The sequence below is a fragment of the Pteropus medius genome, unplaced genomic scaffold (assembly GCF_902729225.1).
Source record: "Pteropus medius unplaced genomic scaffold, Ma_sr-lr_union100, whole genome shotgun sequence".
Lineage (NCBI taxonomy): Eukaryota > Metazoa > Chordata > Mammalia > Chiroptera > Pteropodidae > Pteropus > Pteropus medius.
The window spans coordinates 2,125,689-2,144,360 of NW_024349141.1; the positions used below are offsets into that span (position 1 = coordinate 2,125,689).

The following is an 18,672-nucleotide window of genomic DNA, read 5'->3' on the forward strand; positions in this document are numbered from 1 at the left end:
TACCCCCTCAAATCTTCGATCTGTCCATGCCAACAACTGCCTACTCTATCAATTCATAGTTCAGGTGTTGTTTTTGGAAAAATTAAGTTATGTGATATTTCCATCATGTGTTAGAAATCCATGCACAGATTTCATGTGCGAAAAATTACTGAGTCAGGAATGTTAGGTGAAAAACTTATAATCTTTGGCAAGGGATCCGCTAATATGACATCTCTAACATTAACTTACTGGGATCCTAGTATATCCGTCAGGGTCCTCCTCCCCACATCAGAGTGCTCTTTTGGGTACTCTGATAAACAGAAAGTGACCAAGGGAGCTATTTCTTAAGTCAAATGAGAGATTTTTCAAAACACAACTTTTCTGAAATTTAACAAGCCAACAGCAATAGAAGCCACCACATTACTGACATTACTGTGAGCTACCCAAGCCGCAAGCCATTTGCAAACCCAAAAAAGGACACAACCAGAATAGCTTAGTTTCAGACTGATAAGAATGGTCATTTCATCAGCCAATGATGCATGTGTTCACACTAGCACATGCTCACACTAGTGCGCGCACACACACACACACATTTATACACAACCAATCCAGGTAATACAAAAACCCCAAACAAGCAAGAACAAAAAATCTGTCCCTTGGGTAGACATCTAGAAATCACCTACATGTGGGTGGCAAACACCTCAAGGGACTGGATAAGAATTGTAAATAACCGCTGCGGGCCGGGCTCCGTCTCAAGGGGCAGCCACTATTTAATTCCAGCTTACTGTTGTTGCCAAGCAAGAACACAGGCCCTAGCTTGCGACACCTTCCAATTTTTCAGAAGTAACCCAGACTTCTATGGAAGCACCCACAAGGGCAAGAGTTTGGTCATCATTGCCCGCACCCAGGCCTAGGACAGTGTCTGGCACACTATGGGTACGCAAGATATATTTGCTGATAGCATGAATGTGAAATGCCCTAATTTTTAAATCAATTTTTTCAACACAGTATGGCTAAGCAGAGGATATGCTGGTCAGATGCCCCCTGCAGAACTCCAGATAACTCAAATGACTATTTCTCCATTCCTCTTGTCTAGAGTAAGACAAAAGATCCAAACTAGCCTTGTGTTCTCTTTTTAGACAAAGAATACTGCCACCACTATTCCAATCGTAAGTCACATTAAATACTTTTAAAGGCCACACATAACTTCATTGGCATGAGCAAGCCTCCATTTTTTACCTGCACTCCAGGAGAAATAAGTTCAATGTTAAAAAAAGAAAATAGCTTATAGGCATTCTATTAACCAAGATCCACTCACCACCTTGTTTGCGGCTCCCTGGGGATATTCTGTAGCAAGGTTAGCAAGATAATCAAAGGGTTCTTAGAGCTTTAGGAAGCAAACTCTCAGAGGAAAGTTAACAAGAAGTACACCTCACAAATCACAATGTAATGTGCATTGGGCATTTGACTTGTATGTTGAGAAAGGTCACAACCTTTCCAAACTTCCCAGCCTGGAATCAACAATCCCTAAAATCCCAGAAGAATTTTAGAAGCCATTTAGTTAAGGGTAAGAAAAGCAACCCCAAAAGGACCGAAGGTCTTGCCCAGACCCACAGTTGGCTTGGCTGGCTCCACAGCTAGTTCTAAACTCCAAAGACAAAATCCAGAACCCAAACCACTCTTGACAAGTACAACTCCCTCAGATCTTTTCAAAGTCGTGATTCAGAGCCTGCAGCCCACACTTAAATGATATAATAATGATGATAATAATAATAATATCACATTATCATAGCATAACAATATTCAACGCTGCAAACAAAAGTTCTCATATTATAAACTAAATCATTATAGATCATTCTGAAAAGGAGTCAAAAAACTCACCACCAACAAACTCACTCTATCCACAGTTATTATCAGCTTATTCAGAAGCTAACATAATTTGCTGAAAGGTCATCTCTTCGATGTAACCAAATAAAAACCTAAACTAATTGCACTACTTCCTTATTTACTTGTAGCAAAGGAAGACACCTTTATTTCACCCAATATTTATGATACTCACACGGGAAAAGCAGTAGGGTGAAATATATTAGGCTGGGTCTGTCTCTTAACTGGCCTTCCTGTGCAAGCAGAAAAAACAGCTTTCAAACAAACAGTAACCAGTTTGAAATTAAAAATAATCCTTAAGAGATGATGAGAGAGACACAGTAGAGCCATCCCCACTTACTACAGGGATGAACTTGGACAAGAGACAACCTCGGCTTTAGTTTCCTTATCCTAAAATGACGATATTCATGGTTTCCACTTCCGAGGAGGGTTAAAGACATAGAAAAAGCTCAGGCACAACACCTAAATCAAAGCAAGTGCTCAGTGAACATAGGCTACTGAAACCACTGTTCCCATTTTAGAGATTAAAAAACCAAGGCCCATTTGTCCAAGATAACGCTGCTACAATACATCAAAAATTTTCAACCTGGGGCCCTGGAATCCTGATGTGGTTCCTGAATAACAGGTGTGTGTATCTGGGACCCAGCCCACCGCAGACCCCCACCACCAACCGACCCCATTCCATAAAATGTTGGACAAGTTGTCCTAGGCAGCTCTGCTATCCACTGACATGGCAAGGCCCTCAGCCATTTCTGAACCTCCACACTCACAGAATCCAAACACTTCAGAAAAGAGATGTATTTTTTTAATGACTAGAATTCATTTACAAATAACCACTGCTCTGTAAATAAATCCTTTTGAAGATTCATGACTAACTTGACCCTTAGACAATGACGTTTCCTCACTAATCTGGATTATGCTTTGTATTTGATAAATTGCTTATGGCTGTGTCCCCTATCCAAATCATTCCAAATTGATAAGTTTATCTGATTTAAGTACACTGTGGAATTTATGAGGCTGCAATTGTGTGACAACTCAAATATCTCTTGGATTCATGTAATAACTGTTATGAATTCCTCAAAAGTATACCCTCTACAATATCAACCGACAACCTGCTTCACTCTTGTCAGAAAAATAGTATCACGGACCCAAAAATAAGACCAGTTGTCCTATTTTCTTACATAGAAGTGTTACATATTCCATGAACTATGCTTTCATTTGTTCTTTTTTAGTTGCTAGATTTCAGCAGCCAACTGTGTCACTTTGCTACAGCCCAAAAATAGCTAAGTTGAGTAGTTTAAAATCACACTTTGTTGTTGGGCCAGAAAACCATCATGCTGATTTCAGTTTGCAAAAAATTGATTAGAGGGCAGGCGCCACCCACAGTGTGTGGTTCTCTCATATGTTCTGCAGGTCTTGGATCCGTGAAGATATGGAGACAGGGACATTAGTGTTCAACGGTCGCACAAGTACAAAACAAAAGCGACACCCAATTACTAGTGTTTGCTCCCCATTAGTGGCACAAAATTAAAACCCAGAGAGACCCATTCTCCTTGGTTACCACACAGTACAAAAGGCCTAGAAGAGAAATGGGCATTCCAGGATGCAGGACCAAGCTATTCTTTCTACAAAGGATTACACCACAGGGGGATCTTTGAGATTCACATGGGGCATGTTAAACCTCCAGAAAACATCTTTCCCTTCCTAAGGTGAGAAAGTGGAGACCTTCTTTGCAATGTAAGGTTATCTCAGACCTTATTACTGAGGCTTTCTTGTTTTTTTAAACCTCAAAATGTAACCATCTTACTAATTTTTACATGGGATGATGCCCTTGGGCCATTCTTTAGTCCTCCTTGTCCTCAACAGCAAAGCTAGGTACAAAAGCCATCATGCAACTTTAATTTTTTAAATGATTTTGCTTTCGTATACAGTTGTCCTTTTTATTTTCCTTTCCCCACATACTCCCATCTAAATCTCTTTAGTACATATAAAATAACAATGGTTAATTTATTGAGCACTTACTATTTATCATGCACAGTGCTAAGTTCTTTAGGAGGAATTTTCAAGCTTCACAAAGACTTTAGGAGTCAGGCATTTTACTATGCCATTTCACAAAAAGAGAAAAAAGAGACACACAGAGAGGTTAAGTAACTTGTTTATGGCACCTCAGCTAGTAATGGCAGAGGCAGGCTGGCTCGAGAGACCATATTCTTACATGTACTTTGATATATTCTATACAACTTTCCATAGCTTCTTGGTTTTCAAAGAAAATAAGAAGTATTAACAAGCTCTAGGCTCTTAAAAGATTTTTCTTTGCTATATGCTTATAAAACAGTACAGTGACTCTCATAAACTGGCTGACAAAATACCAAAGTTCTCCTTTAATGTGAAAGTTGTCTTCCCACCTCAAGTACCACAAAATTCAGTTAGGGGGGCTTCAAAGAGAAACCTGCACATCTGGAACCTTGTCAGCTGTCATTCCTCCACCCAGCCCTAAAAGCACTTTGCATGTTTTTTTAAAATGGTCATATCAAGTACCATAGTCATAAAAACTTTGAGCCAGCATAGGCCTGGCAAGCCAGTTCACATATATCTGTTTTTTTTCCTATCAATCAAAACACCAAACATTTTGCTATGAATGATGCCAGGTGAAATGGCCCCTCCTATTATAGGTGTCCCTAAAGGGAGAGACAATAGCATATAGAGCCCTTGAGCTACTTCAAGCAATCTCGCACAGCCATCGCTATAGACCTCGTAATCTTTTCATAATAGGAGCAAACCACGAATTTATCTGTTATATAGTTCAATCATTAGAGACTTCTGAAAATGAAATTCACCTACATTACTTCCAGATCTATTTTTTTAAAGAGACATTAACAATTCTATGGTCTTGGAAATTCGAGGCGAAGAAGAATTGTAAGACAAAGCAAGGGGAAATAAACAAGGGTTTTTAAAACATATCCTTTTTGGAGTGATTTTTTTTAGGCGATTACAAATTCACAGAAATTCAGTATCAAAAACAAGTTTATTATTTATTTATTTATTTATTTATTTATTTATTTATTTGATCTTTAAGTGCACAGAATACTGCCATAGTCCTGGGTTTGCTTCTTTTCAAGTAAGCAGGTCGCTCCCATTTCTCAGACAGGGAAACCAGGATATCAGATCTTTTAATTATTTGCAAATATTTACTGAGGTTGCCTCCGGATTGAGGCAACTTCGATCCAGAAGAAATTCAGTGACTGCAGCTGAATTCCACAAGAAGCTCTCAGTGCCTGTTGGGGGCAGGCTCTTCTCAGGAAGAACATTTCTCCCTTTCTTAAGGCCCTCCTCAGTAGCTACCAGCTTAGAACAGATCAAACTCCCCTAGAGAACTAAAAGCGGGGACAGGGTACACTTCCTTGGCTTCCTTTATTGGACTCGCAGTCCCTTTATTCTCTACACAAATACAACCAAAAATGCAGTTTCAGTGATTACTGACCAGTCACCTGACAGTGGTCAATCTATAACCAAAGCATACACAAGGTTTATTTGGGGGGACAGACATCAAGCACTTCTGAGATTAACTTTAGATACCCTGAATTTCTCCCATAAGCTCTGAATTCTTAAATGTGATCACATGAAAGATGTGCCCCAGGATGAAAGTGTTAATCATAAATTTTTCAGGCTTCCAATTCAGAATGCACACCCACATTTAAATCTTCATCCTGCTTGGAAATGACATTGCATTCTCCTACATGCTCTAAGTAAAATGCTGAATGGAAATTCAGGTTTTAGAAAATAAAATCTTTCACCATTAAAGAGAAGAGTTAAAGCAACAAAGCACTAGCAATACCTAATTTGCTTTCTTCATCTAGGTAAGGCTAATTTAAGTGTCCAAACTGTCCTTTTAGTCAAGAAGTTTCCAGAAAAACAGGAGGGGGTTAGGAGGTAGGAGGGGAACCCTAAGACATCTTAAATGACCTTACATAAATGGCAAGAATGTTCATTGCAATTGGTGCAGTGACATAAATGGTTATACCACATTAACTTGGGAGTCTTTCAGAACAGAAGGATGAATTTGAAAGGGTTTTTGTTTTGTTTTGTTGCATAAAATCATCAGCATTCCCTGAACACTTCATGTAAACAATATAATCTTTTATTCAGTAAAAACAAGTCCCTAATTAAAGAGACATTCTCAGAGCTTCACTTATTGGTTAGTTCTTTTCTGATTTCAGCCAACCTTTCCTGCAACCTTTTCGCCTCCGGCATCAGCAACTTCCCCCATTTCCAAAAAGTCCTGTTTTGCCAATTCGTATTAATGTACTAGTTTCATCAATTCTGTAATGTGAACAGTTTATTTAGAAGGCAACATCAAAGATTTTATTCCGTAAATGTGTCAGAGAAACCAGTTTCAAGACTGGATAAAGACTCTCCATTTTCAAACAAGATACTTGAAAGGGGGAGGAGGGAGACTGCATGATTTCTCACCCCATCCCGAAGACTAAGATAAGCTGACTTACAAATATTATTTTTGCATTTTTCTAAGGCCATAAAGGATGTCCATCAGGACTAAAGCATGTACATGCAAATACACCGAGACAGCTTAGGGGGAGATGCGCTGGACATTAATCATGGATCTTCAGATTCTGACACCTCCAAAGTACACCAGAGCTTATCCATCTGAAGTGTTTCCAACGTCAGCCTCCTGGACGTAATCTAATTAGGGTACAAAACATATCAGAATCAAAAAGGAGAGTTTCACTCTGAGGACGGAAGAAGAAATCAACAAAAAAAATTTTTTTTAAGTTTCTAAATAGCTTAAGAATGTAAAATAGATAAAATGTTAACCCTCTCAAGTAATATATTTTATAACCTGTTGGAGGCACTTACATTCTCAGTGATTAACAATATATACCAAATACTTAAATTAACTAAGGGTAAGACGTGCTTTAAAATAATGAGGTATTGGGAGGATGGGGGGGTGGAAGAGGGAGGATTGAGTTAATAATCGTAGCTGGGTGGGGGGTCCATAGGAGTCCATTATACTTTTATATTTTCACAAATGTTTCACAAATTTTAAGTGATAGTGGAAAAGAACTTATTATGTATGCACTATATCATACTTGAGAACACTTCTGCTCTGGAAAGTGGAAATATCACTGAAATACTAACAGTAACGCGGGTACCACACCTGCCATACTTTTGTTGAGAGACTAAAAGCTACTGTTTCAGAACTGCTGGGGCAAGACCCATGTCACGGCTGCTCCCGAAACCCTCCCAAATCACAGCTCCCCTAGACCCTGAACAGCGGCTGCGAACTCAAATGCAACTGAAAAGTTGTGCGATTCTGAGAGGAAACCAACAAAATAATTAACAAGAGGGCTTGGTTAAAACTTCACAGAAAAGTCTTTAATCCAACACCAGAAGCATTTTTATCCCTCGTGTCATGCAGATAAACGCTTCCGAGGTTATGGCAGGCAAGAGAAATCCCAAATCCAACTCGGGCCCCCACCGGTTTTTGAGCCGGCCAAGGGCAGCAGCGCGGAGCTGAGGCCACCTGCTCTGCTGAGGCACATTCGCAACCCCCGAGCCTGGAACCCCTGCTGCGTGCGCGCTCATCCCAGCTCCCACCTCTGCCCCCAAGGCACGAAGGTGGTCGAGCCCAACCCGTGAAGGTGGCAGGAGCCGGACTAGAAGAGGTGGCAGGAGCTCGATGAGTGGCTCGGGGGCGCCCCCTGAGGTCCAGTGGCGTCACAGCGCCTTTGGAAAACGGAAAGCTGGCGTCTCCCACGGCTCTGACATTTTAACTTTGCCTGGTTCCAAGCGCTGCTGCACCCTCTCCCGCGGCACTTTTCCAAACCACATCCCCTCTTCCCCATGCCTCACACCACTACCCATTCCCTTTCCGACACCATTCGGCTCCCGGACCAGGGAATGGGCTATTTACCTCGCAGCGTGGTCATGAAAAGAAAATGTGGAAGACGAAAACTGTCCCAGCCCCAAGGCATCACTGGCGTTCCCATTTTGGATTTCAAGCTTCTTCAGACCAGGAAAAAAGAAAATCACTGCCGGCCCACTGATTGCATACCCGAGCGTAAGAAGAAGGCCAGAGTAGAATTAGAAATTTCTCGTTTCGAAATGCTGCTCTCCTGCTGCCTCCCACTGCCCCCAGTAAAACATGACCCGTACAAAGCTCAACCCCAGTGTGCACCTGAGCCCACTCAGCCGGCAGTCGACGGCAACGAGGAAAGTCTAGAGAAAACAGATGACTAACACCAATAATTTTAAGCGGGAGCCGGCACTTTTAAGGGGAAATGTCCACACCGCCACAAACCCCAGGCCTCAGGGTTAGTGTGGATGCACGTCCTCGCTCGGCATCGAGCTGGGTTTCTGGGCTGTGTCAAAAGCTCCAAGAGGTTCCAGAAGCAGTAGAATGAGCAAAGGGAAAAGGCGGGGGCGGGGGGGTTGCCGAAGGGAAGACAGTGCTTTGCCTCTCTGCCCCTCGAGGCCAACCCCGTATCTGCAAAGGGGACACTCGCTACCAGTCCCCGAGCGGGTCCCCGAACGCAGAGAGAGCCCCGCGCCCTGCTCTAGGGCGCACGACAGACCTAAGGGATCCGCTGCACCAAAACCGCTGGTGCCAGCCAGGGACAGGCGGCTGAGATCTGAAAGAGCAGAAACATCGCGACACGTTCCCTTTTTTTCTTGCTTCAGATAACCCCCACCTCCAGGTATCCAGGACCTAGTGGATGAGAAGGCAGCAAAGCAGAGGGTTCTCTGCTTAGGAGTGTGAGGGATGAAAAGAGAATCGCCCCCTTCTTTCCACCCCTTCCCTGGCTGGGGCAGGCGGAAGGAGGGGGCCAGACGAATTCACGGGAGCTTGGGGCTGCAGTCCGGGAGGCCTGCAAGAGAGTAGAGGGAAGCGGCTGGCCTCTGCCCTTTTCGAAAGGAAGGGGGATCAGCCAGGTAGAGGGCTGGAAGTGGAGGGTCGCCAAGCCGCACACCGCTGCGTGCGATGACTTACTATCATCATCAATGGCCAATACTGTCCCTATCTTAACCCAGCCAGAAAGGGACGAGTCTGGGTCTGCCTGCCACGAACAGCCTGCAAAAGGGCAAAGATTAAGGTAGGCAGGCGCGGAGGAGAGGAAAAAATCCGCCCTGGCACGAAGAACCACCTAGCCGCCGACGCGCCCCCCTCGCCCCGACCTGAGCAGCCCCTACCCGAGGAGCCCCGCCGAGTACAGTTTCGGGCTAAAGGGGCAGCGGGCTAGGGGAAGCCACAGATCTGCCTACACTGCCTGCTTCCTGCCCTCCCTCCGCGCCCAGGAAGGTTGCCTCGCGCCGGCACAGAAGCGCAGCCCCGCGCTCCAGCCTCGAACCCGGCTCGCTCTGGCCCCCGAGACCACAACGCAGACTGCTCCCAACATCCCCAACCTTCCACGGTCGGCCTCCAGCTTCCCTCCTCCGAAAACCAGACTCTGCAAAGGGTCAGGGAACAGCAAAGCAAGTTCCCCCTTCTGAGCTCCCTTAATCCCTGCCAGAGCGAGGGGCGCACCCTGGGCCCCTCAAGCCCACAGAGGCCAGCCTCCCTAGGTCCCAGTCTCCCCAACCGCCCCAGAGCTCCAGCTCTCTCGAACTGCGGCCGATCAGCAGAGCGAGTCCCCTTTCTCCAGACTCCGGCTTCCCCAAGCCCCCCAAAGCCGAGCGAAAACAGACATCCTGAGGCCCCTGCCCTCTTCCCCGGCCAGACCTTTCTTCCATTCTCCCCAACCAGCAGCCTCTCTAAACACCACCAGAGCCAGCGGAGCGGCTCTCTCTCCCATACTCGGGTGTCCGGCCCCCCTCCACCTTCTCCAGGGTCCCCGGGACGGGCGCCCGAGCTCCGTGCCCCGGCTACAACTCCGCATCCCCTGCGCGCGCCGGCCAGGGCCGCGTCCCCTCGGCAGCTGGCACTCACCAGGGAAGCACACGACATAATGGAGCACGGAACTGGTGATTTTCAGGAACAAAATCCACCAACACGGTTCCAGTAACCTCCGCATGTCCGAAAACGCACATCGAAAAAGAGGGAGGCAGGGGGGTAAACTTGTTGAATAAGTTCTTGCCTCCGTGTGAGCCTCCGCTAAGCCCGGGCTCTTCCCTTGCTCGCCCGTTCTACGGGCCCCCCGCACTCAGCGGTCCAATTGCCTCTGGAATCCGGGAAGCCGCCGAGCGTCCCCCGGAAAACCTCAAAAAGTGACCGGGAACGCGAAGACACGCTGGGGACGATCCTCAGTGAAGGGCTGCTTTCCGTTCAAAAAGAAACAAGCCGTGCGAGCAAGGCGAGGAGTCGGCCGGGGGCGGCGATGCCCGGGGCCCGGGGCAGGCAGGGACCGCAGGCGGCGGCGGCGAGCAGCCAAGGATCCCCAACTTGAGTCGGCAGCGCAGCGCAGCCCGAGATTCGGCGGGCAGCGGCGGGGCTGAGCGCGGCGCGGCGTCTCCGGGCTTCAGGCAGGCAGCTCCTTCCAGGGCCCCGGGAAGGAAGGAGGCATGTTTGCGAGCGGGGAAGGGGAGGGGAGAGGCGGGGGGAGCGAAGAGCCCCCCAAAATAGAAACGGCCAGAGGAAACGGAGGAAAACACAAAGGATCTCAGAGGGGCGCTGGGGCCAGGGCGCCTTCAGTCCATGCTCGCGAAAGTTGTGGCTCCGGAGCAGGCTGGGGAGGAACCAAGAGCCGGGGGTTGGAAACTGGCCATGCCTCCATACAGGAAGTAACATGTGAGCATGGATCCTGGCAGAGACTTTAAAGCCGGCGAGCGAGCGAGCAGGGGCGCGCGGCGGCGGCGGCGGCGGGAGCGCGCAGCCGGGACTGCTGGCGGCGGGAGCGCGCGCTCCGCGCTCTTAAAGCAGCCACGCTTGGCTACCACTTCCAAAAGGTCCCACAGCCCAGTTCTACCTGTGCGCGGCCCCGGGGTTTGCGGACTCCCGGGCCAGTCTGGGGGCTGGGGGCGGCTCTGGCCGGGTCTTGCGGGGAGGGAGGAGGGCGGCTACCTTCTCGGGCCGGCGAGTCTTTGCCAGATTCCCATTCTAGGAGCTCTTAAAGACGCCGCGCTTTTCACGAGCTTGGCGAGGTCTCCCCGCGTCCACATTGCTCGCGGATCCGGGTCTTGGGGTTCCCTAGCTCTGATCTGAGAGGAGAATGGGGCGGCCGTCTGCCTTTTTAGGGTGCCGGGGTATCTCGTTTGGTTTCATCGCCCTGGCAGCGCCGCGGCGGGGCGCGCCCTCTTCACTCCCTGCTCGCGCTCCCATCCCGGTGCATTCCCCCGCCTGGAAACAAAGCCGAGAGGCCTTTGCACTCGGGCTGCATTGGGATTTAATTTTTTTTTTTTCCTTTTAGGGCTTCCATTGGCCGAGTACAAGGCTGAGGTGGGTGGGGGAGGGGAGGAATATCGATTCTTAACTGGCAAAATTCAGCCCTTCTGAGCCCCACACCCTATTTCCTCGCGCCACGGTGGATCTGTGGCGGAGTTTTCCCGACTCGTAGCTCAGTGGAAGGAGAGAAGGTTCCCGCACACCGGCCTTGTGGTGGGGAGGGCGCAGGAAATGCGCCTCTTACCCCCGACTGGGTGAAAGAAGCCCCGCGGAGCAGGACCGATTTCCTTGCAGCAACCCAGGGAGCGGCTGCCTCTTTAGCAATCGCCGAGAGGCGTCCGGGAGAAATGGGAGGACTGTGCTTATCTGTAATGAATTTTGTCCCTTGGCTCTTGGTGAGATCCTTATCGCTTAGACTTCTAAGCGCCCCATTTTCCTCTCTTCTGATGCTAAAAGTGGGGGAGGCGTGTAACTGAGTCAAGATAATTAGCCATTTGTAATTTTTGCCTAATTTTTCTGCCTTTGTTTAAAAGCTATCTTGACATGTTTTTTTTACGGCCTCTGCTGTTTCATCCCACCAGGCAGAGTCCCCCACCCACCCAAACATCCCAACCGGATGCTAAGTTTTCAAATAAAATACAGATGTTCAGAGATCTACCGCAAGATGTGATTAGGGAAGCAGTTTCACACCCACACTTCCAAAAGAAAAACCTTTGAAAAAGTTACCTTTGAGATTACAAACTAATAAAAGCCAGGAAGTTCCCGGGGAGGGCCCGCGCTCTATCTTTAGCAGAACGGGAGTGAACATCCTCCCCCAGGGTGGGGAATGAGTCGACTTTGTTTGCTTTGGAATTTGTCCCTTCCTGGTTTTGTTAAAATCCTTACTTGCGCAGAAATGCTTGCGAGGGTCCGTTTTCTTGGGAGTGTTGTACTTAAGGGATATCCATCATCAGTGGGAGCTTGGAGCCTGTGTGTCTGGCTACCTAATTAAAATTGTGATAAAGTGGGAAAATATCGTGGAATTTGAATCAGAACACCTGGGTAGACATCACCAGGTAAGTTTCTTCCTTTGCAAAATGGACATCATAAAAACTGCCATTTGTGGAATGTTCACTACCAGGTATTGTGCTGAATTCTTCACATAAATTGTTCGTGTGGCTAATTTATTGAGCAATTACTGTGTACGGGGCATACTAGGAACACAGTCAAACAAAAAGGACAAGGCCTGTGACCTCTGTGGAGGTTACTTTCCAAAGTACAGGATACATTCCGTCATGGAGTCGTTAAAACAGTTCTGGGGGCAGAAAGAATTAGCTCCCCCATTTTATAGATAAGGAAACCTGCTCAGAGAAACAAAATAATGGATCCCCAGTTGGTGAGTAGCAGAGCTGGGATTGAGACCTGTCTGCCTCCATAGATGTGAAAGGGTACTGAAGTTTGAGAAGACACCGAAATGTGGAGTGGGAAAAAATGGCTTAGGAATGAGGGAAAACTCACATGGATTTAGAGAGTGAATTTCTACTACTCTTATAGTATAGGATGCCTACACTAAAAGTTAATGTCAAATGTCAAGTTGGGTCTGGCCTGATGCCTGTCCTGGGGCCCTAGGCTGAAGTTGAGGCAAACTGCTCTTGCAAGCAAGCACCCTCCCAAAACCCAGGCTCCACCAGTTCTCATAAAAGAGAATTTTACAGGCATACCACACAATATGCCTTTTCATTCATTCTCCAACCAATTACAGAACAGCTCATACACACTAGACACTGTATCAAGTTTTTGTTGCACAAAATGACCCCGCAGTGTACCTGTCACGCTCTCAGCTGGTGCTTACAACCTGCCAGGGGATGTGGGGGCTGCACAATAGAGTAAGCATGACAGATCATGCTCTGTAGGTCAGAAGTTGGGGCATGATGTGTTTGGGTCTTCTGCTCAGGGTCTCCCTAGGCTGAAATCATAGCGTTGGCCAGGCATTCTCTTCTGGAGCTTGGGGTCCTCCTCAAACCTCCTTCAAATTGTTGACAGAATTCAGTTCTTTGTAGACAGAGATTCCTATTCTTTTGCTGGCTGTTGGCCAGGGGTTGATCTCAGCTAGAGGCTGCCCTCAAGTCTAGGCCAGGAGACTCTCTACAGTCAGCTAAGAAGGAGCCTTGGGAGTGACCATCTCGTCCCTTTTGCCATATGAGGTAGCCTAAGGAAGGGAGTGACTGTTCCATCACATTCACAGGTCTTACCCACTCTCAAAAGAGGATTGTACACCAGAAGTAGGAATCTTGGGGACCATCTTAGAATTCTGCCTACCACAGTTCTGGTGGTATATCTGGAGTATAGACTGGGGGTTAAACACAATAGCAATTAAGCCAGGCTAATTGGATTCTGATGTTACTTATACATGCTTGACTATGGACAACTACTTTGTGTCTCAGTTGCCTCATTTGTAAAGAGAATAGTAACTGCATCTAGTCCTAAATTGAGAAGATTAAAAGGAATTAAAAAGAGTAAAGTACTTAGAGCAGTGCCAGGCACCTAGTAAGCATTTAATAAACATAAGCTATCACTGTTATCTGCTCAAAAAGCCTATGCAGTAGGAAATGAACATCTGTTATTTTCTACCTACTAGGCTTCCATTTCTTTTTTTCTAGAAATAGCACTCTTGTTTTCTTTTGTACTAATTTCCCTGGATGGTCTTGATAAACCTGACCCCTTCTTCCTCCATCGCTACCTTCTGCCTCTGCCTCTCCACCTCCATTGGTTTGTGTGGAGATGTGTACCAGCCCTGACTGTTTGGAGCATTTCAGCCTCCTGGCCTAATTGACTTAAGTATGACTACATGTTTCCATTCAATCCAATGAGAGTCTTCCTTCCTCCCAGGTTTATTATGCTTGATAAATTTAAGCCTTGAGAAGCAAGGAGGGCTCCACTTAGAAAGAACCTGCTTGGGGATTAAGCTGACATACAGAGAAAAACAGAAGGGAGAGGTGAAAGCAACAAACCTTCAATATCATCACTTGAGTCCTTGGGTTAAATCATACTGGAAGCCAGATCAGACTTTGGACTTTTCGTTTACTTAAGCTGATAAATTCTTTTTATTCCTTTTACCTCTTTGAGTTGGGTTTTTATTAAGTTGAAACTAAAAACTTGAAACCTGGAACTGATGGTGAAAGATAAGTAAAATATCCACATTTTACAAATAAAGAAGCAGGAGCTCTTTGAATTAAGTGATTTAGCTGAGGTGATTGAGATAGTAAGCAGCAGAAGACTCAAGCTTGATACCAGATCCACTGTATCAATCATTTATTGTAATGTAACAAATCATTCCAAAACTTAGTAGCTTGAAAAAAACAACCTTTGCATTTGCTCTTGATTCTGTAGGCCAGCAGTTTGGGCTAGACTCAGCTAGACAGTTCTTTTGTTAGTCTTGCCTGAGGTAACTCATGTAGAGCTGCAACACCAGCTTCCAGAGGCTCAACAACTGGGACTGAACAGTCCAAGGTAGCCTTATTCACATGCCTGGCAATTAGTTTACTGACATCTTCAGCAGCCTATCTCCAACTTGCTCACAAGGAGCTTTCAAGCCAATAGAATGAGAATGAAACTGCAAAGCATCTTGAGATTTAGACTAAGCAGTGGTATAACATCATATCCACTGCATTTTTTTTTTTTTTTTTTTTTTTTTTGGTCAAAGCAAATCTAAAAGCCCAGATTCAAGGAGAGGGTGAAATAGACCCTAGTTCTTGAGGGGAGGAGCAGCAAAGTTACATTGCAAAGAGACATGAAGACAAAGATGGGAGGAATTGTTACCTTTGCAAACAATCTGCTTCATCTACTGTTAAAACTAAATGGTGCCTGTATGGGTCAAATTGTGTCTCCCAAAAAAGATCAAATCCTTTGTACTTCAGAAAGTGACCTTATTTGGAAATAGGTTCTTTACAGAGATAATCAAGTAAAAATGAGTTTATTAGGGTGGACCCTAATCCAACATGATTGGCGTCCTTATAAAAAGGGAAAATTTAGACATAGATACAGACAAGCACAGAGGCAAGATGATGTGCAAACCCAGGGGAAGAGAATGGCCATGTACCTAGAGAGTGATTCATCTACAAGCCAAAGAACACCAAAGATTGATGGCAAAGGCCAGAAGCTAGGAAGAGGCAAGGAAGATTTTCTCTCCAAGTTGCAGAGGGAGTGTGGTCCTGCTGACACTTTGATTTTTGACACCTAGCCTCTAGAACTAATAATATTCTGTTGTGTTAAGCCATCTAGTTTGTGGTACTTTGTTACACCAGCTCTCAGAAACTAAGACAGAGTTCATTAACCTTTTCTCCTAGATAGTTTTTATGTGTAGTCAAATCACATTTGTGACTGTTTTAAATCTCACAAGTGAATGCTTGCAAAACAATAACAACAGAAAAGCTATTCTAGTTATTCTGACTTTAAATTTGGGGGTGACATTTATTTTAGGGTAAAATAAATTAAGATTTAGCAAAACATATTTATTCTGAAAAACGTAACAAAGAAAAACCTCAAAGTCTTCTGAAAATAATGATATTTGTCATTACCTGAAGGTCTATATCCAGGAGCCTAAAGAGAATGAACAAGTAGTGGTGCTAGTTGAATATACTTTTAAAAAAGGATTAAATATGAATAGCAAACATGACTGATAAGGCTCTTTTGATTTCAAGTAACAAGAGAAGCCCAAAATAAACCAACTGGAGCAAAGAGAGGAAGTTATTGTTTTCCCACGTTCCTTCTGGGAAGTTCAAGGCTTTGGGTAAAACTAGATTTAGGGAGTCTAGTGCTAGCTCCACATTTCCTCTTGAGCTCCCATGGCTCTGCTTTTCTCTTCTTTGACTTCCTTATCTGGCTCTTGTTTTCAGAAGGATATCTTTCCCAGTGTTCATATTGATTCTCAAAAATGTATTTTGATAGCTCAAGCTTGAGTCCAGTAACCTGTGCCTGAACCAGAGTACTGGACTTGACCGACTTGGTGATGGAAGCAGGGCTCACTCCTGATTTCCAGCACATTAGAAGAATGAGGAGTAGGAGAAGGATAAGCAAGTAAAAAGTAACTAGAATCTGATTTAATCATTGACCATAATTTTCAGAGGTAAATATTATTACCTCTATTTTAAAGTAGTGAAAACTAAGGGATTAAGAATTTAGACAATTTGAATGAAGCTACCAAGGACTAGTGAATAAGGCAGGGGATCAGATAGTACCCCAGAGTTAGAAAGCTTAGTTACAAGATCTAAATGCTAAAGTCCGATTTTCACAGTAACGTGACTACAAACATTGTAGGTCCATAGTAATCAGAGATGGTAACAACAATTTATGAACGAGAATCTTCACCACAGTATTTCCAGGTAAAAAGTGGGAAATTAAATGTTCAATTTTGGGGATCAATTAAATAATTATATAGCCATTTAGTGGAATGTTACGCTGCTAATCACAATGATGTTCTTGAAATTGGACATGTTAAAACCTAAAATTATTTTCATGCAACCATAATCATGTATTCCACCATTACAGAAAACAAGAAGACCTCAAAAAAATACAAAATATGTGAAAGCAATGGATTTAGGTTTTCTGTTTATGATTTTTCTATTAATGAAGAAGCCTCCAAAATTTGCTGAAATGGCTGATTTGTCATCTGTATAATGTCTCTACAACCTAACTCCCTAATAAAGCAAATTAAAAAAAAAAAAGAACATTCGCATGCAAAATATTCCTTCATAACACTAAATGCTGGTAAAGGGGCCTTGAAATGGGTACTCATTTGCTGCCAGAGGAATACAAATTGGTTTAAATATTCTTAAAATTTGGTCAGTATGTATCAAGAAGCTCAAAAACATTTGTATATTTTGGCCTAGAAATTAAACTTTAGTAGTTTCTTAAAACAGACAATCTGATATGAAAACCTCTCAAAAATATCTATGAAGATGTTTCTTGTAATAACATTTATAATAGCAAATTAAATGAGCAAAACAGTATGATGAAATAGCTATCATTGATATAGGTTATTATTTAAATGGTATAACCATTTAAATGATGTTTATGAAGAGGTGAGGAAAATGCTGACCTCACTTTTTAAGGTGAAAATTAGAACATAAACTTAAATACAGTCTTAGTTCAACTTTATTTAATGTGTGTGTGTGTGTGTGTGTGTGTGTGTGTGTGTGTGTAGAAATAAAGCTAATTGGAAGGAAATACACCAAAATATTTTAATGATTGTCTTAAGATGGTAATTTTTTCCTTCCTTAAATTTTTATATATTTTCTTCTTAAATTTCTTTCTACAATTAACTTCTTTTTTAAAATAAACATTTATGGAGATATCAGCATCATGGTAGCATAAGATGTCCCTTGTTTTGTTCCTCTACCCCAACAACAAAAATTTAGCATTCATCCACAAAAATTGCTTTTGAAGGAGCTGTGGGATTCAGTGCCATATACCAGGTAACCTGGAGGGAGTCTGGCCCACCCATGCATGCGATAAAGCAGACAGACCTCATTCCCAGCTATGGACCCTGCCTGTGAAATGGTTCCAGCTTCTCTTGAGAGCAGTCTGGGAACCTTCTGACAAATACTGTCTGAGATGAACACCTATATATGAAAGCGCCTTTGTGGAAGTCCTGGTTTCCAGGGAAGGTCCAGCAGACCACTGGAACAGAAGGAAAAAAAATGAATTTAGACACATTAGAATGAGCAGTAAAGAGAAGCGATGGTGACTGCTACTTCAAAGGCAAAGACAGCAACATGAAATTTCAAGGAACATGAAAAAAAAATCAGTGTAACATGACACCATCAAAGGATCACAGTAATCTTCCAGTAACTAAACTCACAGACATGGAGAGCTGTGATTTACCAGAAAAAGAATTAAAAATAGCTGTTTTAACTAAACTTTATGAGCTACAAGAAAATGCAGAAAGACAGTTCAACAAAATCAGGAAAACAATAACTAATAAAGTGAAAACTTTAAGGAAAAGATAAAAGTCATAACAATGAACCAAAAAGAATTTCCAGAGCTAAAGAATGTAATGACTGATATGAAAAATGTAAAGAGAGCATTAACATTAGAATGGATCAAGAAGAAGAGAGACTTTGTGAGCTAGAAGACAGAAAATTTGACATTATCCAGTCATCGGAGTACAAAAGAAAAAGAATGAAAAAGAGTGGAAAATGTTTACGTGATCTATGAGATACTAACAAAAGAACCAAAATGCAAGTTATTAGAGTTCCAGAAAGAAAAGAGAGGGAAAATCAGCAAGAAAGCTTATTTAAAGAAATAATGTCTGAGAACTCCCCAAATCTGCGAACAAATTTAGATATCCAAGTTCATGAAGTTCATAAATCACCAAAAAAAACAACAACAACAACAACAACAACAACAAAAAACAACTTTAAAAGGTCTTCTCCAAGACATAGTATAACAAAAATGTCAAAAATTAAAGACAGAGAGAATCTTAAAAGCAGCAAGAG

The 18,672-nt window shown here is 44.0% G+C and overlaps 1 protein-coding gene across 4 annotated transcripts in view; it reads right to left on the bottom strand.

Moving 5' to 3' along the window:
- The window catches only part of PTPRG (protein tyrosine phosphatase receptor type G), a 631,793-nt gene extending 621,195 nt beyond the window's left edge, over window positions 1-10,598 (bottom strand). For 2 of the 4 annotated variants that reach the window (XM_039880554.1, XM_039880552.1), the window contains exon 1: window positions 9,806-10,598. In XM_039880554.1, coding sequence (XP_039736488.1) covers window positions 9,806-9,890 — 85 coding nt within the window. In that variant the 5' untranslated portion in view covers window positions 9,891-10,598. The remainder of the gene's footprint in view (window positions 1-9,805) is intronic. The other 2 variants (XM_039880553.1, XM_039880555.1) reach the window with 2 other exon arrangements.
- Window positions 10,599-18,672: the final 8,074 nt, after the last annotated feature.